At 44.8% G+C, this 20953-nt stretch overlaps 5 protein-coding genes across 6 annotated transcripts; 3 read left to right on the top strand and 2 right to left on the bottom strand.

Moving 5' to 3' along the window:
- Positions 1-561: 561 nt before the first annotated feature.
- Positions 562-4555, bottom strand: LOC120649080 (elongation factor Tu, mitochondrial-like). Its single transcript, XM_039925763.1, has 12 exons — positions 4269-4555; positions 4065-4140; positions 3880-3972; positions 3684-3758; positions 3388-3492; positions 3208-3298; positions 2915-3120; positions 2011-2094; positions 1568-1633; positions 1430-1492; positions 1008-1248; positions 562-905 (listed from the first exon to the last, which is right to left on the bottom strand). The coding sequence occupies exons 1-12, from the start codon at positions 4454-4456 to the stop codon at positions 835-837; spliced, it is 1359 nt and encodes a 452-aa protein (XP_039781697.1). The 5' UTR covers positions 4457-4555; the 3' UTR covers positions 562-834.
- Positions 4556-4694: 139 nt separating this feature from the next.
- Positions 4695-6919, top strand: LOC120649082 (monothiol glutaredoxin-S7, chloroplastic-like). Its single transcript, XM_039925765.1, has 2 exons — positions 4695-5285; positions 6693-6919. Exons 1-2 carry the CDS (start codon positions 4826-4828, stop codon positions 6746-6748), a joined length of 516 nt encoding a protein of 171 aa, XP_039781699.1. The 5' UTR covers positions 4695-4825; the 3' UTR covers positions 6749-6919.
- Positions 6920-7190: 271 nt separating this feature from the next.
- LOC120649081 (26S proteasome non-ATPase regulatory subunit 12 homolog A-like) lies at positions 7191-11172 on the bottom strand. The gene is made up of 11 exons (XM_039925764.1): positions 11024-11172; positions 10670-10867; positions 9544-9651; positions 9351-9455; positions 9174-9230; positions 8894-9090; positions 8589-8688; positions 8399-8511; positions 8145-8298; positions 7986-8063; positions 7191-7659 (listed from the first exon to the last, which is right to left on the bottom strand). The coding sequence occupies exons 1-11, from the start codon at positions 11024-11026 to the stop codon at positions 7441-7443; spliced, it is 1332 nt and encodes a 443-aa protein (XP_039781698.1). The 5' UTR covers positions 11027-11172; the 3' UTR covers positions 7191-7440.
- A 2227-nt stretch (positions 11173-13399) lies between these two features.
- Positions 13400-17248, top strand: LOC120649079 (U2 small nuclear ribonucleoprotein A'-like). The gene is made up of 8 exons (XM_039925762.1): positions 13400-13630; positions 13722-13762; positions 14708-14837; positions 14933-15138; positions 16097-16267; positions 16502-16552; positions 16649-16813; positions 16921-17248. Exons 1-8 carry the CDS (start codon positions 13549-13551, stop codon positions 16924-16926), a joined length of 852 nt encoding a protein of 283 aa, XP_039781696.1. The 5' UTR covers positions 13400-13548; the 3' UTR covers positions 16927-17248.
- A 1006-nt stretch (positions 17249-18254) lies between these two features.
- On the top strand, positions 18255-19727 carry LOC120649078 (protein FRIGIDA). Of its 2 annotated transcripts, none has more exons than XM_039925761.1 (3): positions 18255-18759; positions 18864-19024; positions 19217-19727. In XM_039925761.1, the coding sequence occupies exons 1-3, from the start codon at positions 18270-18272 to the stop codon at positions 19400-19402; spliced, it is 837 nt and encodes a 278-aa protein (XP_039781695.1). In that variant the 5' UTR covers positions 18255-18269; the 3' UTR covers positions 19403-19727. The 2 variants fall into 2 exon arrangements, with proteins under 2 accessions (XP_039781695.1, XP_039781694.1); XM_039925760.1 differs by having other exon boundaries at positions 19214-19727.
- The last annotated feature ends 1226 nt before the right edge of the window (positions 19728-20953 follow it).

The following is a 20953-nucleotide window of genomic DNA, read 5'->3' as shown; positions in this document are numbered from 1 at the left end:
GGCGGTGTAGCTTGCGGCGTAGGCGGCATGATGAAAAAGTGTCGTGCTGTCGTATCCGTTTAATGCTACAGGCGGGCTCTGCGCGGGCGCGGCTCAGGCGGCTGCACTGTGCTCCTTGGTAATACGCGGCGCGCAGCGGGGCCTGACAAAAGGCTGTCTTGTGTACCACGGCGGCAGAGCACGCCTTGTCTATCGCATTAAATGCGGTAGGTGGGCGAGTCTTCCTCCGGAAGGCTCGCGCACGATCCCACGCCTCCGGGACACGTGGCGGCTTCGGACCCCTACACGGTGAGGGGAGTCCGGACGGGCGTAGGAGGTCCCGGACCCCTCTGGGGGTCCGAGGCTTCGGCGGTCAGCTTGGAGCTTCCCTTCCATGGAGACACGTGGCGCCACCGGACCCATCCTCAGGCGGGGAACGGTCCGGGGCCGTTGGCCTGGTGAGGGAAAAAGCCTGGCCTGTGGGGCCTGGCTACTCCGTCTCTCCCGCGCAGCTACGGATAACTACGCGGGTCCTGCTTCCCTGCAGTAAGAGTGGGTATCCCTGCTGCAGGGTACCGACAATGATTATGACGAGACTAGTCTTATTCCATCACTGAGTTATATATGCCCAACAAGCGTGTTAACCAAATTAACTGCGGTGTTATAGAGCACCACCTCAACAAGGAAACAAAAGCGACTGTCCAGAATGGTGGCCGGGCCAGCCAACCTGGCCTTTTGCTCATGCATTCCAAGAAAAATGCAAAACAGGTTCCTTTGCTCTCGTTTCTAACCCGGTCCGACATGTATCAACATTCATTTTTGCTAAATTGCTACTGGAAACAAAGTGGAAACTGATTAGCTAATAACTTTGGAGACAACTCCAGCACCAACAGTTCTCCCTCCTTCCCTCAGCGCAAATCTTTGCCCTGCGTCACATCAAAAACAGACATCATGTTCGTTCTTTTGTTTTCATGCAAATCTCAGCTATATCCAGGACAAATTAAGTGAAGTGCTAACATAGTTCCTACCTTGTTCAAGAGGAACAGGCGATATCAACTCGAAATTTGCAGTCACATTGTCACCGGGCAAAACCATCTTCATGTCACCAAGCAACTCAATTTTTCCAGTGACATCAGCAGTCCTGAAGTAGAACTGTGGACTGTAATTCGACATGAAAGCTGTGTGCCGACCACCTTCATCCTTTGTAAGGACGTATATTTCTGCCTCAAACTTTGTGTATGTCTTAAGAGTACCAGGCTTGCACACCACCTGAAATAGTAGACAATGACAGGAGAAGATCAACAAAAGAGGTACACGAATTTTATTATTGGAGAACCACGAGTTGTGGAAATAAAATGCCATGCAAATATTATTTGGTGATCAGACAACCATGTACATCAGTTTCCCAAGTCTTATAATTTACTAGTCTAACTAAGTCAGGAACTCTTACCTGACCACGCTCAACATCACCACGCTTAAGACCACGAAGGAGAAGACCAACATTGTCACCAGCCTGAACACAAGAAATTGCAAGTATAAGACTCTGAATCAATGAAAAACTGACATGGTGTGCTTTCAGCATCATTACCTCTCCATGATCCAATATCTTCTTGAACATCTCAACACCAGTAACCGTAGTCTTCAAAGGACCACTCTGTGACCAAGAATATAACTCATCAGATTGGATCAAATCTGTGGGTACTAAACTTCAAAAGGAAAACTAGGAAATTAGTGTGCTCAGATTCTGCTGTGTTGTATCTAAAGCCACATCAACTTGATAGCATTATGTTGTTATAAAAGCGGGCTGTATAAGTTGGGACTCCATGTTTGCACAACAAGACACAAGATGTGCAATAAAAGGAAGCCATGGACGGTCTAAAACTCAGGCCACCTTGGTCCTGGCAATTACTAACATACTAAAATTTAAGAACCTTTCACCCTTCATACAGTAGGATAAATATCTATTCTTTTGGCTGTGGCATTGTATTAAACATTGGATTTCGGGGAACAAAAAGGAAGTTTCAACCTCACCTGTGTCAAACCTAAAATCTCAACATCTTCACCGGTTTTAATTGTTCCCTGTTCAACACGCCCAGTCACAACAGTTCCACGACCCTGCAGATCAAACACGAATAATTGATGCTATCTTCAACGGCAATACAAGATATTAGTCTCCATCGATTTATGAAGATGTTAAAACTAACGGTACTAAAATAACCCCAGCTGCACCATCAGCGATGGAAGGAGCAAAATTTCAATAGACCACCCTTAATGCCAAATGTTCAGCTTGTATAAATACCACTTCAAGATACCACGACATTGTAATTAACAGCCCAAGATGGTTTTGTAAAAGGCTGCGTATTTGATAGCCAATCTTTGGCTCTAAAGCATAAGAGACTATGAATAGAAAAATGAAAAAGAATCAATTTTCAAATATGCTGCAGCACCAGATTGTACTGTGTATTCCTAACACTAGACAGTTGACGCATTGTTCTGATGTGCTCCGTCCATATGGCAAACAATGCAAGTTGCATGGGAAAACCAACTTGGTCTTCATGGTAATGATGACTAAGTGATTATGAAAAGAACATATACTGCTAAAGTGTTCTTTTTCATGAAGCATCTAGTAATATTATGTTTATGTTGTGAATCTACGTACATTCTTTATATATTGATGGCCAAACTATAAATGTCTAACACGATCCCAGAATCCATAGAACTCAATCATTCGCACATCCAGAGACAAAGATAGCGTTTACATATGGACGTTGAAAAGCTCAGCATTTGTTTGCTTGCGTCCTAAATACCATAGATCTCACCAGAACGTTTGAGGATCAGTCAGGGTTATATGTGACCAATTTAACAGTGAACGAAGCAACATCATAATTGCATCTAGTTCATACAGCAGTAGTCATAATTAATAAAATGTAATTACCTGGATAGAGAAAACATCTTCTATCGGCATCAAGAAAGGCTTATCAAGCTGCCTCACAGGATCAGGGATGTACTCATCAACAGCATCCATTAGTTTCATTATGGCATTCTTTCCGATCTCATCATTGGTTCCCTGCAATGCTGACAAGGCTGATCCTCGGATGATCGGAATTTCATCACCTGGAAACTTGTAGAAACTGAGGAGCTCTGCAGGAAAAGATGGGGAAAAAACAATCTCAGAAAAGATGCAAACAACCATACGAAAAGGAAAAAAAAATATGAATGATAGCGTACCACGGAGCTCCATCTCTACAAGTTCGAGTAACTCTGGATCATCAACAGCATCAACTTTGTTTAAGAAGCACACAAGTGAAGGTACACCAACCTAAAAACAGAGCATGATTTAATATGATCAGAACTGCAAGGATAGCACCATGAAGCAATTTAAATGAGAAATTAAACAAGAATTGAAACCTGTCTAGCAAGTAGAATATGCTCCTTTGTTTGTGGCATCGGGCCATCAGGTGCTGAAACGACAAGAATGCCGCCATCCATTTGAGCAGCTCCAGTGATCATGTTCTAGCATTTTCGCAGAAAATTACTTTGGGTCGTAAACAAAAGAGAATGCTTGTGGGACAATTACTAACTAATGAAATAGCTCTAGATGCCTGATTTGCTAGGATATTCTCAATTTCACGTGCAAACAAATTTCATCATTCACAAAAACACAAAATATTCCATTCAATAGATAAAACATAACTGGTATTTACCTTGACATAATCAGCGTGTCCGGGGCAATCCACATGAGCATAATGTCTTTTAGCCGTCTCATACTCCACATGAGCCTACACAAACAATACACATGAGCCTACACAAACAATACCAACTGATTACAACAAACAAAGATAAATTAAAAAAAAAAGAAATACATCGGCCCAAACAATTAGACATGCGCTAGGACCCAACCGTTGATATGGTGATTCCTCTCGCTTTCTCCTCCGGAGCCTTGTCGATCTCGTCAAAAGCGATGGCTTTGGCTTTCCCCGCCTCGGCTAGAACCTGTATCGAGGAAACAAACGCAGTTGAATCATCCTAATAGTTTGAAGATGAAGCGAGCGAGGATTCAGCTGGCACTGTCTAGCGCATCGAACCTTGGTAATGGCAGCAGTGAGAGTGGTTTTGCCGTGATCGACGTGCCCAATGGTACCGACGTTTACATGGGGCTTCCTGCCACAAATTCAACCGAACTGGGAAATGAATCGCACGAACCAATGAGGAAAGGCGAATGGAATGCCACATAAATCTGAACCGAGAAACTAGCGGGCACGAGCGGATCTGGGCTGAAGGGTACTCACGTGCGCGTGAAGGTGGCCATGGACCTGGCCCAGAGGGTCCCGGCCATCGGCGGCGGCTGGGTCGGCGCCGCCGCCGCGGCGGGCGCATCGGGGAGAGCGGCGGGCGCCGAGATCGTGGCGGCGCGTAGGGTCGGGTAGGAGAAGAGGCGGCGGGAGCCGGCGTTCCGGAGCACCGCGGCGGAAGCCATTGCGTCGCGTCGCGGCGGCGGCGGCGGTGCGAGGAGCAGAGGAGAGTGGAGAGAAGGTGGGGGAGATGGCAGATGGGTTTAGGGCTTTAGATACAAGGGAAGGTGGGAGGCGCCGCTGCTCTTGAGCTACGCTTATGGGCCTCTGGATTTTCGGCCCGGAACTTGCGGCCCCGGTAGTCAGCCGGTGGGCTTCCTCCTCTTCTTCTTGCTGTTCACGTCTTCCTCCACGGCCACAAGAACAAAAAAAAAAAGAAGAAGAAATTACTGGTCCAATAATTAATTAATTTGTCTCGGTCGTCCACCACACCCACCGGCTCCGTACCATCCGTCGCCGCCGGCGCGCGCACTCACCAGACGCCAGCCACCGCGATGGCCGCCTCCGCCCCGGCCGCGAGGCCTCTCGCCGGGGCCTCCGCCCCTCTCCCCTTCTCCGCGCGGCCGCAGCCCGCTAGCGTCGCCTTGCTCCCGCGGGCTCCTGCTGCGATTCGGGGCCTCAGCCTCGGCCGTCCCGCGCAGGCGCAGCCCTCCGCGCGCGGCCGGTCGGTGCGGTGCCTGGCGGCGCTGAGCCCGGAGATGCGGGCGACGCTGGACAAGGTGGTGGGGTCCAGCAAGGTGGTGCTGTTCATGAAGGGGACCAAGGACTTCCCGCAGTGCGGATTCTCCCACACCGTCGTGCAGATCCTGCGCTCGCTCGACGTGCCCTTCGAGACGCTCGACGTGCTCGCCAACGAGGCGCTCCGCCAGGGGCTCAAGGAGTACTCCAGCTGGCCCACCTTCCCGCAGCTCTACATCGACGGCGAGTTCTTCGGCGGATGCGACATCACCGTTGGTATATGCCTTCTCACTTCCTTATTATGCTACAACTCGTGATTCCATGACATTAAAATCTGAGCGGTTTATCACTGAGATGCTAGATTTCACAGCTGATCAGTGAAGCCTCTCATACAACAGTTCCTACTTTTGAGCTGAGCATGCCATAGTTTGCTAACGCTGAAGGCATACTTTGGAGCGGAGTAGTGTATGCTTGGTTCACACACGCACATTGTGTCACAATCACCAATCAGTTGTAAAATTCTGGTTGCTGGTCTACAGGAATTCATTGGCACAAGTCCTCTTCTTGATCGCAGTTGTTGTACACAGCAAAGGCATTTATAACTAACTAGTAAATAAGTAGCTAGTGCTTGCTGTTTTGCATCAGCTTTATATGGAACCAATCTTTATTTCATTCTTGTGTTTATATTCCAATTTGTTTTGTCTATAGGATCTGTCATCCCTGTTATTTATTGTGGTTGAAAGAGGTTGGGTTGGTGTCAAAGCCTAGGCATGGACCAGTCATGTTCATGCCTCAGTGTGCTAATGACAAGATACAAGACCATCCTCTTAGCACAAACCATCACTATGATGGCCACTCTATCAGAAATTCAGGACACCAATTTTCTCTCTTTTTTTTAAGGAAAGCAAAACGTTTCCCATTTTGTAACTCCAATTGATGGCCATTCATAATAATTCCTTCCCAGCTGTATGAGTAAACTAAGAGGAACGGCTCAACTTTTTACTGATTCAGCGATTTATAAGCACAAATCATATCTATCATCATTTGCTATCTACAAAACCATAATGTTCTTAGCATCTGCCTAACCTCTGAATAGTATCTGGTTTACTGTTTTAAACAGAAGGGCTGATGAACATTTTGAACACCTAGAGTCCTAGATACTCTCATAGTCATGGTGTCCTGCAGGCTTGGATAGACTTACATTGTAGGTTTATTCCACCCCAGGATGTGATAGTTTTAGAAAGTACATTAATGAACAAGACTGAATGTTCAGGAAAAGAGGGGGGACGTCATCAATTCTAGGTATTGGCGACCTCTACGTAGTTAAACATAAATTCTGTGAATTTTATCTAGTGCAGTAATGGTGAGTGGTGTGAAATTTGCAATACTGAGCTTGACCAGGAGGAAAATATGCAAAAGTGCACAAATCTATGATGCAAAAGCAATAATTGCATTTAAGTAAAAAACACTGGATATACACCCTGTCCCTATACTTACATTTATCTTAACTTTTTCATCAGCTCAGCGAGCCACTGAATTATCCTAACTTTTCATTAGTTCAGCCCTTTTCAGATACTCGAGCAATTGAATTCCATATGCGAGATATGTTCATTATTTGTTTGGACAACGATTCAATAGTGTTTGAGCCGAGCTTACTGCTAACATCACAGTTTATTTTTGCAGAGGCATACAAGAGTGGAGAACTACAGGAAACTCTAGAGAAAGCGATGTGTTCTTAGAGACCATTGAATCAAGACGACACGATATAAAGTTAATCAAAATGTTGTAGCATTTGCTGTACAATTCAGGCATGTTAAAGAACTGGAGATGCTAAGCTGTAGACAATTCATTACAAATGCTTCAGTTCCCTTGATTGGAATAAGATAAGATTTTCTGGAATTTGTGATCTTCATAATTGTGCAAACTTCCAATGTCCTGTTACCAGATTGTTGCATTTTTCAACTCCCAGCAATCGTATACTAGTTTGTTGTTCACGGTTTCACCTCCTCCATAAAAGCGGTAAAGTCCCCCAACTATTTCTGTTTGGCTGAGCTAACGTTTTGTGAGCGTGCATGCAACACAGATAAAGTCCCCAACAAGTTTGCAAATGTATTGCTGGTCCGTGTCAAAGACTTCCTGTTCTGAAAGGAACGTGTTAAAACCAAGAGGATTAGCTTCGCATATTAGACCACCTTTTCAATTGAAATAAAAAAAAATCTACAAAGGGTCGTTCTTTTCTTCTCCAAATTCAATAAGAAGCTAGTTAGTTTTCAAGAGCAGATGTCTGATTGAGGTCTAGGAATTCAAACAATATTCAGCAAGATACACGAGTTAAGAAATTTGTAGGACAGTGACAAGTATTCATCATTCTCGGGGTGACAGCTCTTCTCAACGGGAGACTATGAAGGGAACCTAGAGCCACGAGCCAAATCTAAGCTTTCAAAACGGCCTTATGGATCATTGTCTCCTTGTGTATTTGATGGCAACTTTTCTCAACAAGGTCGAGAAGCTTCTCAAGGTTTGTGGCCCAGGAGTTGAGTACCCCATTGCTGTCTTGAGCTGTACGGAAGCTCACAACTCCCATTGGCCTGTCGATCTTTGCAATCAGAGATTTTGAATTCACCATGTCTGAAAGATGCTTCTCTGCCTCCTGAAAGAGTAACACGTAGTACCAGTTAGACTACAGTTATAAAATGACTCACAAAATAGGTACTCCGTTCCAAATTGTAGGTTGTTTTGGCAAATCTAGATACATATGTCTTGCTATACACCTAAATATACACTATGTCTAGATACATAGCAAAAACTATATATCAAGATTTTGTCTAGATACATCATACATAGCAAAAACTATATATCTAGATTTTCCCAAATGACCTACAATTTGAAAGCATTGGAACATTAACAAAAGACAAGATGCCACAGTTGGCAACACGAACAAAATACAATATCACACAAAGGTGAATAAATACCAACCTGCAAACTTAGGCAAAGGAGATCCGCAAGCCTCTTGAGGGTAATCCTTGAATAATACTTGGAGACAACCAAGATATTCTGTAAAGAGCAAGAATTCAGATTCAACAGACAAGTATAAAGCAAAACGATTAAGTAAACATTGACCAAACTAAGCAATACATGTTCAATTATCCTCAGCTTCAAATCTCCTGCAGCTTTGTCACCCAAAGCTCCTCCAGGGAGATTTTTCTCATTCTCATATTCAGCTTTGAAGAAATCCCATAAACTTGTCCACTGGATTACCTCCATGGTAACCAGCTGCTTCAGCAATAATCTAAAATTTTGTTCATTGCGGCAGGAAAGGATAAATGGTTATTAAGATATAAGCCCACCAGGAGTTACGATAACTCAATTTTGAAAACATACAGCTGCACCTGAAATTTGGGATCTCAGAAAGGTTTTTATCCTCTAGAGTAGCATTGAGAAGGCTCGATTGCATTGGATCATGAGGTGCCAACACTAAATACCAACAGATTTTCCTAAGAATCTGCGAAGAAATTCAGTTAGCCGGATAATAAAGGGGGAATGTGTGCGAGTGTGTGTGTAGACAGAAAGAGAGAGTACCGGTATCCACTTTGCTGGATCCTCTTTTATAGCTGGAATATCATAGATTGCCTTGTAGCAACGGCAGATCTCCAAGTAGTCATTGTTGTGAGAGTAATATCTGGGAACAGACAATGAAGAATTATGATAGGCTCCATAAGAAACTTAACTTTGAACCATAGCATTAAACAGAACAAAGAAACTGGCCAGGTAATTGGGGGAGAAGAGGAAATGAAAAGCAATTCCCACAGGTGACAGAGCTAACAGTAGCAATTGAATAACAGGCCAGTGGTGCATAAATATAATTAAGCAGAAGCATAACATACCGAATCATCAGTTCGTAGTAGATGCGTTTCAATTCTAGGAGGGAAGGTATTTCTGCAGGAGCCTCCTGAACAATACTGTCACCTTCTTTTGGTTTCTTTTTTTCCTTTGATGGATCTGCATCAAAGACTCTAGTACTGATTCTCCTGGATAAAATTTGTGCTCGGACATAATCTTGACGATCCAGACATAGCCGGACCTGTGACAACATAGCAGTAAGTTTAGCATGAACCAGGATTTGGTGACAATCCAAAGTACTATAATCGTGGATTGGCATAATACCTGCTCGAGAATAAAAGCAATTTTTTCTGTCTTTGCCATAGAGCCAAATGTTTCAACCTGATAAACATATTGTTAGCCATAGATTGTGAGAACTGAGAAACAATCTAACGAGTGACAGAAACATTGCCACAGAAGACAGAAGAACATATCCTCAAATTTAGTGCAGTGCAAACTTACAGCAACTTCTTGCATCAAATCAGCAGCCTCATCAATCTTTCCCTGCTCCTCTTTGATTTTCGCAAGTCTTTTGATAAGTCTTGCTCGCTCTATCTCGACATATATCTACAATACATGCACAACTGTGAGACTACACACACGAAGACAATGAATCATGAAGAAATAAAAAATTATCAAGATGGAAAGTTCTCACCTTGCCAGCAGAGACGCTGCTCAATGTTTTGATTAGCTCAATGCGTGTGTCCATGTCTGGCGTCAAATCAATGTACTCCATTGCTTTCTGGACCATGGAGGTAATGGCCTGCGATAAATAACAGAAACAGTGAGATAAGTGTATAGTAAACAGAAATAAAATACTAGCAATTGGAATACATAGCTTGCCCTGTTTTACATACATTTATCAATTTATAAGTATAAACAAAAAAAATGACGGCATATGAATCTGAAAAAACAAGACAGTAGAGTGAAGCAAGTTGTACAGATTTGGTACACTATATGCCATAAGCAGACTTTTATTCTTTTTAAGTCAGCCAAAGGAAGTAAAGAACTACATACTGTATGATCTAAATAAAGCATTCTGATCATGGGAAAAACATTGTTCAGAGGTGATTGCACATAAGACTCGGAATCTCCAATTGTATGTCCAAGCAACTAAAGAACCCACTGAATTCGGACACAAAAAAGAAAAGATTAAAGAAAACTACTTGCAGATAAAAATAGCATTGGGTTGCTCAACAATGGTTGGCCAATACAGATACTCCTATAAATGTAATTCTTCATTGGTCCTAGAAAAATAATTATACCATGACAAACAACCAAATGAAAACAGTTCAATAGAATCGCATCAGCATAATCTAAACATAACTATGGAAATGGACGAGAGCTTTCAAGCTACAGAGTGCCACCCTAAGAAATGAACAGCAAATATAATACTACGATGAGCATGCTTGGAGTTTAACATGGAAGAATGGTGAAAGGAATTGTGTACACAGGAAAACCCAGTATTGTTAGGTAGAACCACATCAAAAGATAACATGTTGTAATATGGTTGCTGCAAGGAGTTACAATGTCATAAAGTACGGTACAATGTGCCCCTATTGTTTGTAGTCCTTACAGAGGCAGCAAATATTATTGAGTGTCTTTCTCAATTCCAGCTTCTTTTGAACTGATAATTAGTTGAACATCGGATCAATGGACCTTGCAGAAGTAAACTAATTGCTAAGCCACATCTAATCTAAAAGGTCTAATAGACATACTGTATGATACAATAGATAGAAGACGGGAGAGAAGGGAGGTGAATTGTCGCTGATAAGCCCAACCTGCTTGAGCTGGCCTCTCCTCTTGGAGAGAAGAACGATCTGGTCATTGAGTGTCTTCCACGCACCGGCCTTGTAGCAAAGCTCGACGATGTCGATGACGGCCTTCCGCGTGCCAGCGACATCGCCGGCCAGTCTCATCTGCTTCTCGACATTCAGGAGTGACTCTATTGCCGCATCGAGGTTGGTACTGTCGCCCTCCTGCACCCATCCATGAACAGCAGAGTTAGACTGAGAGATGGAAACCCTAGGGAAGGGGCCGCGGCATGCCGGCTGGCCCAGAGAGCAGGGCAGGAAAGGGCCGGAGCGTGGAGAGACGATATGGGATGGAGAGCAAGGTGAGGGATGGGCGGTCACCATGGTCGGAATCGCGGATGCGGCGGAGGACGACGGGGGCGGCGAGATCTGTTGTTTACTTGCGACAGGGGAAGAAGAAGAGCCAAAATGGAGTACTCCGTGGGTGAGCTACCCCATCGCGGTTAACAGCGCCGCCGGGAATAGAAACGGCGTTCGTTCTCCGTTAACACCAAGTTTTTTCTAGCTTGAAAAAGTATGGAATTGGTTAGCAAAAGGTATCTAGACCCATTAAGCGTTAGTTACTATTTTTGTGCACGATTAATGTCTAATTTGTCCGCATTCAGACTTAGATCAGTCTAAGACTGACTCCAACAGCGGAGGCAAATCTATTTTTACATCTCGAGTTGGCACTGTGCATCGCAAAATCCCTCTTCAACAGCAGAGGCAAAAGCCCGAGGCAATTTGCCTCCGAGGAGAGAGTAGGTGTAAAAATACATCCCCTCTCTCCTCGAATGCATTTCGCGAGCGGCGGCGACGCGGGGGGTGCGCGGGGGAGGCGGCGCGGGGCGAGCGCGGCGCGGAGGAGGAACGCCGGTGGGAGGCAAGCGCGGCGGAGGAACGCCGGCGGGAGTCGAGCGCCCCGCGGCATCGAGATCTGCTGCCGCCACCGCAGAGAGCCGACGCCGGAGCTCGAGCCCAATCCATGGCGGCCCCGAGCAGGAGCAGGGGAGGGGCCGTGGCGGGAGAAGGGGATGGCGGCACGAGCCTGCTCTGCCGTGGGAGAAGGGGAGAAGGGGAGGCCGCCCCGTCGGGAGGGATGCAGGAGGGAGCAACAGCGGCGCCGCTTCTCCATCCCCGCGGCCGGCACATCCGCCGTGTCCATGGCCGGCGGGCGCGGGCGCGGAGCAGCGGGCCAGCTGCGGCGGCGGGGCCAGCGTGGCCTCGTCCCTCCGCGCGGCGCCCCTCCTGCTCCACCTCCCTCCCCCCCCTGCGACGGCGGCAGGCCTCCCTCTTTCTCCTGGCGGCTCGGTGGAGGCCGCAGCGGTAGAGGATGGTGAGTAGCGGCTCCCTCTCTTCCGGTGGAGGAGGCGAAGCGCAGGCACGGGCTGGCCTCTCTCGGCGTGGCAGCAACAGAGGATTGCAAATGCAATTGCTCTGCCTCTGTAGGAGCCGGTAGGATGAGAGGGGAATGGAAAATACTGTACACAGAAGGCAAATGCCAATGTACCTCTCCAAAATGTCTCTTATTGTTGGAGTCAATCTAAGTGCATAGTTCCATTGCATAGTTATCAAAACTGAGAACCGAGTAACTGTAGCGGCTGAGTTTCATGGTGACGAAGCCATTTCTCATCTTGTGAAACTCTCCCTCATCTCTCTTTATAATAACACTACTGACTCAGCAAAATGTTGATGTGGCATATTATTCAATACTTCTGAAACTCCTCACGAGACTAATCTTATACTCCTAGAATCAATTATTTGCAATCATAAAATAACTTTTTCATTTCAGAAATTTTGTAACAATATTATAGTATTTCTCAAAGCTAGTCTAGGAGCATCAATTCTATCCCTTCCCAACCAAATTAGCTTTTAATGTATTATCAGTATATAAATTCATATCCAAATTAATATGTCTAAAAAACAACTTTATATATAGAATGGAGCGTACAAGAAATATACCATAACAGCCACTCTTAGTGGTATATTACAATTTTCACAAACTTGCATCAATGAATATGGTGACGGATGTACGAACGCAATGAATACATGTTGTCAAATACTCCCTCCATTCCAAATTATAAGTCATTCCAAGAATCTTGGAGAGTCAAAGTTTTTCAAGTTTGACCAAATTTATATGACAAGATAATAACATTTATGATACCAATTAAGTACCATTAGATTCTTTGTTAGCTATATTTTCATAGTGCACCTATTTGATGTCATAAATCTTTGAGATGATTTGACTCTCCAAGATTCTTGAAATGACTTATAATTTGGAATGGAGGGAGTATGTTGATTCATCGTAGGATAAAGTGGGGTGTTCTAACTATATATCAAATATGTCATTGTAAATATAGACACACTCTTTTTCTTATTTAGAGCTAGTATAAAAAAAATGGATGGTGAAGATCACTCATCAAATTCATAGCTACTGTGGCCATTACAATTTAGTTAATTCAATGTTTTTTTTGAATGGGCTAGATTGTAGTATTTGTTTTGCAATACGAATATGTTATGTTTGTTTGTTTGTTTGAAATGAGGTATACATATTCTTTGATATGATCGAAATATCTTATTATGCTTGATGTGGTTAGAATAGGAAAAGGAATGCAAAGTTTTAATTTGAACGAAAAAGAGAGAGAGAAAATGGTAGTATCGTGGGAGATCGCGAGTTTGGGTCCAGACCAAATTCCAGCCCAACGACACATTCGGGACCGACTGGCGACGGCGCAAAGCTTCCATCTCGCGCCGCCCCCGCTCGACAGTCGACTAGGGTTTTTCGTCTGTAGGCCTCGCCGACTCCCTCCCCTCTTCTCCCCGTTTTTTTCCCAAGCCGCGGCCGCCGCCGCCGTCTACCTCCCGCCATGGTCAGGCTCACCGCCGACCTGATATGGAAGAGCCCGCACTTCTTCAACGCCATCAAGGAGCGCGAGCTCGACCTCCGAGGTTGCTCACTCGCTCAACCGCCTGGTAGATCTAGGGTTCTGTGATTTGCTATTCGAAAGCTTACGCCCTTGCTCTCTCTCCCTCGCTGCAGGCAACAAGATCGCCGTCATCGAGAACCTCGGAGCCACTGAGGTGAGCTCCGCCGGCTGCTTCCTTTAAAATCCTTTTATGCCCATTTGTACTGGCACACTACCTGCTTACATGACTGGGTACACAATGCACGCTGCCCTGCAATCCATGTGCTTGGTAGGGGACTAGGGGGTGTGGTCCGATTCCTTTTGAATTCGCGAGCAATGTTAGTGTTTGGGATGCACTTTCAGTCGTTTGGACATGTATACTTAAATTCTGGGACTTTCAATTTTCTTCAGTATTGCTTTAACCATTGAATTACGGTTGGCGCTATGTAAACACATATTAATTTCATATATCTAAATCGTCTGTAAGATAGGCTATCCTTGGCATATTGGCTGGTAAACCTTTTGCCCTAGCAGCGGTATCATTTATAAATTTGTGAGCATTGCTGGGTAAACCAAAGAGGGTTGTACTTTCAATATTGACTTACTGTTTGGAAAAGCTGATCCCAGAGGCTCAAGCAACTTATTAGCAAAATGCAGTGAGGAGGTTGATGTATTGAAGGGCCTTGTACGTTTTTACAAGAGGCCAACGTTTCTGTAGTGAACATGCTTGTTGCACACATACTATTGGTGTTGTTACTTGGAATCTTAACTATTTATTGATTTGAGCATCACATCTTTGATTTTCTAGATACATGCTTTCTTCTGTGGGTGATATGTCGTCTAATAGTCTATCATACTGTTTGTCATCCTTTTTTTAAGTTTGAGGGGTACAAAGAACATATATAAGTTTTATGTGTTAATATAGTGCCCATCCAATATCTGTTGCCCTGGGTTATCCACATCTTGGTTGTTTCATTCATTTACTTAGCAATCATTTGGTATTTGGTTATCCTTAATGACCGGAATTGGAACAATAATTTTTTGAACTCATTTGAAGTAGTTGTATTTGTTCCTTCTATAGCTTTTTCTTAACAGGATTTTCATTTTATTCTCTCTTCAGGACCAATTTGACACAATTGACTTGTCGGACAATGAGATTGTCAAGCTTGAAAACTTCCCATACTTGAATCGTCTTGGCACTCTACTAGTTAACAATAGCAGAATCACGCGTATCAATCCCAATCTTGGTGGTAAGAGAACTACTCTATTCTGTGTTTTGTGACTCCTCACTCCCGTAGTCTGCTCCACACCTGACTCTCTTTTTTTTTTGGATTTTTGCATGTAGAGTTTTTGCCAAAGCTGCATACTCTTGTGCTCACAAACAACCGTCTGACAAACCTTGCGGAGATTGATCCCCTGGCATCTCTTCCAAAGCTACAATATCTCAGTTTACTGGATAATACTGTAACCAAGCAGCCAGACTACAGGTTATATGTCATCCATAAATTGAAGCATTTGCGTTTGCTGGATTTCAAGAAAGTGAAACAGCAGGTTAGCAATGCCGTTTATCCTATGAAGATTCAGAAATGTGATTATCATTTGCACTCATATTTGGTTTCTTGAAAATCTGCCATACAGACATTCTAACGTGTAGCTTTCTAATGCTTCTGTTTTTAATGGAGACTGTAGTCAATTTTTCTTATTAATTCCTCAATCATGTAGTTTTTAAGTATGAAAAACCATAGTTGCTCAATTGTTTGTCTTTTTCTGGTAGTACCAATGAATCATAATGCGCAGTTAACCTTAATCATTTGATGAGATATTTTGCACCCGTTAAGATTCTTTTTTTGTAATATATCGTCATTTGAGAAAAACTTTTGTAAGACAAGATATTGATAGGAGTTCAAAATTGACAGTGTCGCATTCATCTTATGTGGTTTGAGCCAATGTTGGGTCTATAACCTACTTAGCCATGTTTCAGTTAAGTCCATGTGATGTAGGACATATCTAACAAACCCACCAGCTGTTATGCTAAATCCTCCATATCATGTCCAGAAAAGCACTGTAATTGCTGTTGCAAACAAGGAAGCAATAGTTTCATCTGATAATTTTGATCATCACTCATCCTTTTGCTTCCCTCTTCATGTTTGCGTTTGTTCGAATAGGACTAGCAGTTTAGTTAATTTATGTTCAGCTACAATTTGTCACATACTATTTTTTGGAACATAAACCTAGACAAAACCTGCATTGCCGCTTGATTAGTTGATTTATTCCCCACAGGTTGTTTATTCATTTCCTTTGGAATGGCTCCAAAATATGTTTTAGAATGGACCATGGGACTGCTGACAGCAAAAGGGACAAACAAGCAGCTCTTTTGACTGGATTTTCATGAATTAGATGCATGAACACCATGGAATGCTTTGGCTGACATGTTTTTCCATTGTCTAGTCTGTATAGCTGTTCTTTCTGTTTCTGAATTTCCCTGGGAGATATTTTTTCTTTTTTGCAGGAGAGAGTTGCAGCAGCGCAAAAGTTTCACTCGAAGGAGGCGGAGGAAGAGGCAAAGAAGGTACCTGTTAAAACATCTACTCCTGGACAGCTGGATGCTCAAGACACCACAAATGAGGTGCAGGCTCCTAAAGTAGTTGCTCCAACTCCTGAACAAATCACAGCTATCAAGGTACACGCGTTTTCACACAATACTATGAATACGGCATGTTTGTATGCTTAAATAAGTTTAGCCAGGATCCTCTTAACTTAGTTTTTGCATTGCAAATCCTTTTCCAAATGTGTTAGTAGCTTTTTGTATAGTATTTGATCGGTGTTCAGTTTGTAATGAATAATAGTTCCCATTGCATGTTTTGCCCAATAGCTCTGCATGTTCTCTCTGCTGACAGATTCTGTATATTCGTAGGCTGCTATTGTGAATACCCACACTCTTGAGGAGGCTGCAAGGCTAGAGAAGGTAATTTCTTATGAGTTTGTTCCGAGCCTCCCCGTCCCCCAGTTTTGAGCTTATAACCGTGTGCTGATAGCTTGTTTTGTGGATCATGGCGGTCAGGCATTGAGCACTGGTCAAGTGCCTGCTGAATTTGCAATGCCCAAACCTGATGCAAACATGGCTGAAGCTTCAGAGGAAGCTGAGAAGATGGATACAGATGGCCAGAACCAAGAGAGCGAGGCTGATGGGCAGAAGCAAGATGACGAGAGCACCCCAATTCAAGAGGTAGTGCATCCTTATCTCTTCATTTTGTTACATATTCAAGAGGTAGTGCACCCCCCTTTTGTTTTCTAATAACATAGCCCTGGCTCTGCATTTCTATATCTCTGCAGGATTGAAGGCATGCGGACATGGCTGTATCCCCTGGGACCATTATTTGAGTTAGATTTGCCAGTTCTCAGGTGGGGGGTGGGGGGGGGGGGGTCACAGAAAAGGCCCATTGTTGCAGAACACCCTCTCAGGATCGCATGGCTAGTGTCAAGGTAGTTTTGTATCTTGTGGATGCTAACAAGAGTTTTCGATAGATGGTATTGCTTGCTCTGATGAGGAGAGAACTGTTGATTGTTGTAAACCATACAGTCGTGAATGTTGGCGAACCTTTCTTTGAGTGCAACGCTTCGGTGACTGATTGCGGAGATGTTTTTCTTGGACCTCCTCCTATCTGAAATCCTTACAGGCTTAAATCTAAGATCCCTTCTGAGATTTGGCAGATGATCATCATCTGTTGCTGAAACAACCTGAATGTATCGTTTATACTCCATGGTGTTTTGTAGTATAACTATCTGTGTATAGGCTGTCTACCAAGAGTGTCCAAACAAATTGGCACCTTGCTAACCTGATCTCGTCTCAAACTTTTGCAGCGTTTATCCGCCATTGGATGCAATCTTGCAGCTACGCAGTGCTGCCGCCGGAGGTGGGGAAGAAGAGGAGGTTATCTAGAGTTTTTATTGCCAAAAAAAAATAGAGTAGAGTCGAGTTGGACGCAACGCAACAGCCGAGTCGGAGCACCCACCGGCGGCCACCCCACCCGGACGGACCCCCTGACATCTTTTCAAAAAAAAAAAATCTAAACCCCCTGACCCGAACCGGCGAGTCCCTCCACCTTTGTCGCGTCCTCCCCAGCGCCACGCGTCGCCACACCCTCCGCCATGCCGCCGTCGCCGCCTCCCGCGTCCGCCGCCTCCCGCGCCGCCACACTGCAGTCCGTCCATAGCCTCGCGTCCTACAGCGACACCCTCGCCGACTTCCTCGATCAATGGAACTCCGTCATCCTCGACGCCGCCTCCATCGCCGCCACCTTCGCCGTCCTCTTCCCCAGCCCCAAACCCGACCCTAAACCCCTTCCCACCGCCGAGGCCCAGCTCAGCCCCGCGCCGGAGCCGGAGAGGGAGCCCGAGCCCGATCTCGCGCCGGAGACCGAATCAGCCAATGCCGGGCCGGAGCCAGAGCGGGAGCGGGAGCCCAGTCCCTCATCGGAGCGGGAGCCCAGTGCGGAGCGGCAACCCATTCCCGCAACAGACCCGGAGGCGGAGTCCAAGCCCAAGACCGTGCGGGAGCCCGAGCCCGCACCCGAGCCCGAGCCCGAGCCCGAGCCCGAGCCCGCACCCAATCCCGTCCGCGACCACAAGGACGGCGACCCATCGGCGGCGGAGCTGGGCGCCTGGGCCACAGGTGCGAGGAGATGAACTTCAGGGGGCTCCGCCGATTCGTCACCGCCCACGTCCGGGACCGCCAGTGGCTGCGCCAGGTCGGCCCGGACGCGCTGCGTAGCGCAGAGGACCCCGCCTCGCTCGTGCTCCGAGCCGTCGGCCGCTACTACATCTGCGCCGAGAGCGGCGACGCGGAGGCCGCGTGCATGCTCCTCCTCGAGCTCTACGTGCGCGCCGGGTGCCCCCGCGGCCGGGAGCGAGGCCACAGGGAGGCGGAGGCGGAGCTGCGGCAGGAAGCGCGCGAGGCGGCGCTCACGTGGCGCCGCCGCCTTCTGCGCGTCAGCGGCCGGGTCGGCGACGCCGGTGCTAGGGGAGCCCGCGGCCTCGCTTTCTTCATGGCTGCCTTCGGAGTGCCTGCCGAGTTCCCCGCGCAGGAGCTCTACGACCTTTTGGTTGCTGCGGACGTCTCAGCCTGCGCCAAGGTGCTCAAATGCTCCAAGCTCTTTGTGAAGAAGATGCGAGGTGAGAGAATCTACTTCACACTTCTGCTGAACCCCAATGACATTGGCACGACCTAATTAGCCCTGCTTAGTTCGTGCCTAATTGCAACTCCTTTTCTCGTGCAGATGTCGTTGTCGAAATGATAAACAAGGACATGTATCTTCAGGCAATACACTGTATCCTTGCATTTGAGTTTCAGAATGCTTTCCCTCTTGGTTCAATACTCACTCACATCATGGAGAAACTTGAGCACGATAAGAAAGATGAGAATGAGGGGAAGGCATCGGTATGTTTGTCATCTTCTCATGTTGTTTTCTACTTTAACTAAAGGGCATATGCTTATGGTTCACAGGATTTTACATCTGGCCTGGCGACTTTTTTTCCATTATTCTTTGTATATCCGATAACTGTCATGATATCTTCTACATGGTTCAAACCTTATCCCTAAAGAGCACATGTAATTGTCTTTGTACAGCAGGGTGATGAGGAGTTGGCTCTTTTGAGGTCAATATCCAAATGCATGGAGGATCACAAATTATGTCTCTTGGAATTTCCTAGTTTTGCTGAGAGGATTGCATCGTTAGAAGAGCGTGTTGGGAAGCCAAAGCAAGCCTTTGCAGGAATAAAGCGGAAGAGAACAACAGAAGAGGACTGTGTCGAGTAGAATGCATCCTAGAACCTAACTTCCCATATGGTTAGCTGCTTGTAATGTGCGTTACCTAATTCGTTTTGTACCAGATAAGACCAGCATCAGGGGCACATGCACCATCCTGAAATCACCAGATCAAATAGGTTCAGCCCTTCAAATTATATGCGGACTAATCATCATGTTATAGACATGTAGAAAGTCTTCCTGATAGCCTCCTGAAAGTCAATAAGGATGGATCGTATGTGCTACAAGAGTCCAATTCCGTCACAGAACCTAGTAAGAGTGTAAGAAGGTTAATGCTGATTAGACATGTTGATGATAAGCTTGACCTATTTTGCTATTTCCCTAGCCAAGTAACCCACCCAGTGTTGGTTGTAGTAGATAGGTTTGATTTCGCTTGGGTTTAAATCGAGCAACATCCTTTCTTGTTTCCTTATGATGATCAGTTTGAGTATTAAAAAATGATCATTTTGACTTGGCCTGATATAAATACATCACAAGTGGTTTATTCTAGTTGTTTGGTTTATTTCCTATCATTTATTCAATATAAATGTTGGCATAGTTACAGGTTCTAGCATTTTTGTTAATTCAACTGGGGTTAGACCAGATATCTCAAATTGTATTGTTTAAGTAGTGTTTAAAATCTTGTGAAGCACCTTTCTCCATGTGAACATGCTATGAATAAGTTCTGGAATGTCAACAAAACTGTAAACTGGACACACCATCTTTAGTTTGTGTGTTCTTTTTAGCTTAATGCAGTAGGGAAATGTGATATGAGGCAAGAATTTATCTAAGTACTATTGAAACTTCGATTATTTCGACAAGTTTGCTTTGCTAGGGATTGACACCCTAGCCCTAGAGAAAATGAAATGTGGTCTCAGTTTGCTGCATTCTCAAGACATGTTTCATGGCATGCTTTTCTTTTCCTGAATGATTGAGTGCCTTTGTTTTTAAGTTATTATTTAGAGTTAAATGCACTGTGGGTACATGAACTTGCAGTGCTGTGTCAAATAAGTCCATAAACTTAGAAACCGGACATCTAGCCCCTCGAACTTGCGAACCCGTTCACCCCAGGTCCAGTCCGGTTTTGCATGGCCTGCATGGCACTGTGCGCCCGCGGTTTGCTACAGTAAACCCGGATTTGCTACAGTTACCGCGGTTTTGTTTTCCTTTTTATAATTTATTTCGGCTGAATCTTTGAAAAATCATAACTCTTCGATACAACATCGGATGAAGATGATTTTTATATGAAAATTGTAGCCCTCGACGAGATCTACAACTTTCTAGTTTTGAGTTTTTTCATTTGATGAAGTTAAGTTGCCCAACAAAATTATACAAAAGTACAACACCATAATAATCACGTACTTCTGCTTGTCGCACTAAAAAATTAATATATTTTTCTGTTTGTTGTCAAATGAAGACACTTGTATACTAAAATTTTAGTACTCTAAAAGATCTAGATTCTTAGAGTTTTAAGTTTTTATATTTGAAGTTGTTAAAATGTCGATAAAACAGTATAAAGCAGCATATTAAGTACGCAAAAGACATTGAGACTTTATACTATTT

This window comes from Panicum virgatum, chromosome 9K, assembly GCF_016808335.1.
Source record: "Panicum virgatum strain AP13 chromosome 9K, P.virgatum_v5, whole genome shotgun sequence".
Taxonomy (NCBI): domain Eukaryota; kingdom Viridiplantae; phylum Streptophyta; class Magnoliopsida; order Poales; family Poaceae; genus Panicum; species Panicum virgatum.
Note: the sequence above shows the minus strand (reverse complement) of the source record. Positions and strands in the feature narration are given on the sequence as shown.

Excerpts from the sequence above, each read along its gene's own strand:
- LOC120649082 (XM_039925765.1), top strand. The coding sequence starts at position 4,826 with ATGGCCGCCTCCGCCCCGGCCGCGAGGCCTCTCGCCGGGGCCTCCGCC. Across the intron at positions 5,286-6,692 it reads CGGATGCGACATCACCGTTG|AGGCATACAAGAGTGGAGAA; the intron begins GTATATGCCTTC and ends TTATTTTTGCAG.
- LOC120649078 (XM_039925760.1), top strand. The coding sequence starts at position 18,270 with ATGAACTTCAGGGGGCTCCGCCGATTCGTCACCGCCCACGTCCGGGAC. Across the intron at positions 18,760-18,863 it reads CTTTGTGAAGAAGATGCGAG|ATGTCGTTGTCGAAATGATA; the intron begins GTGAGAGAATCT and ends TTTCTCGTGCAG. Across the intron at positions 19,025-19,213 it reads AGAATGAGGGGAAGGCATCG|CAGGGTGATGAGGAGTTGGC; the intron begins GTATGTTTGTCA and ends GTCTTTGTACAG.
- LOC120649079 (XM_039925762.1), top strand. The coding sequence starts at position 13,549 with ATGGTCAGGCTCACCGCCGACCTGATATGGAAGAGCCCGCACTTCTTC. Across the intron at positions 13,763-14,707 it reads AGAACCTCGGAGCCACTGAG|GACCAATTTGACACAATTGA; the intron begins GTGAGCTCCGCC and ends TTCTCTCTTCAG. Across the intron at positions 16,553-16,648 it reads AGGCTGCAAGGCTAGAGAAG|GCATTGAGCACTGGTCAAGT; the intron begins GTAATTTCTTAT and ends CATGGCGGTCAG.
- LOC120649080 (XM_039925763.1), bottom strand. The coding sequence starts at position 4,456 with ATGGCTTCCGCCGCGGTGCTCCGGAACGCCGGCTCCCGCCGCCTCTTC. Across the intron at positions 3,973-4,064 it reads TCACTGCTGCCATTACCAAG|GTTCTAGCCGAGGCGGGGAA; the intron begins GTTCGATGCGCT and ends TCCTCGATACAG. Across the intron at positions 1,493-1,567 it reads AGATATTGGATCATGGAGAG|GCTGGTGACAATGTTGGTCT; the intron begins GTAATGATGCTG and ends TCTTGTGTTCAG.
- LOC120649081 (XM_039925764.1), bottom strand. Across the intron at positions 9,652-10,669 it reads GGAGAGGCCAGCTCAAGCAG|GCCATTACCTCCATGGTCCA; the intron begins GTTGGGCTTATC and ends TATTTATCGCAG. Across the intron at positions 7,660-7,985 it reads TCCTTTGCCTAAGTTTGCAG|GAGGCAGAGAAGCATCTTTC; the intron begins GTTGGTATTTAT and ends TTACTCTTTCAG.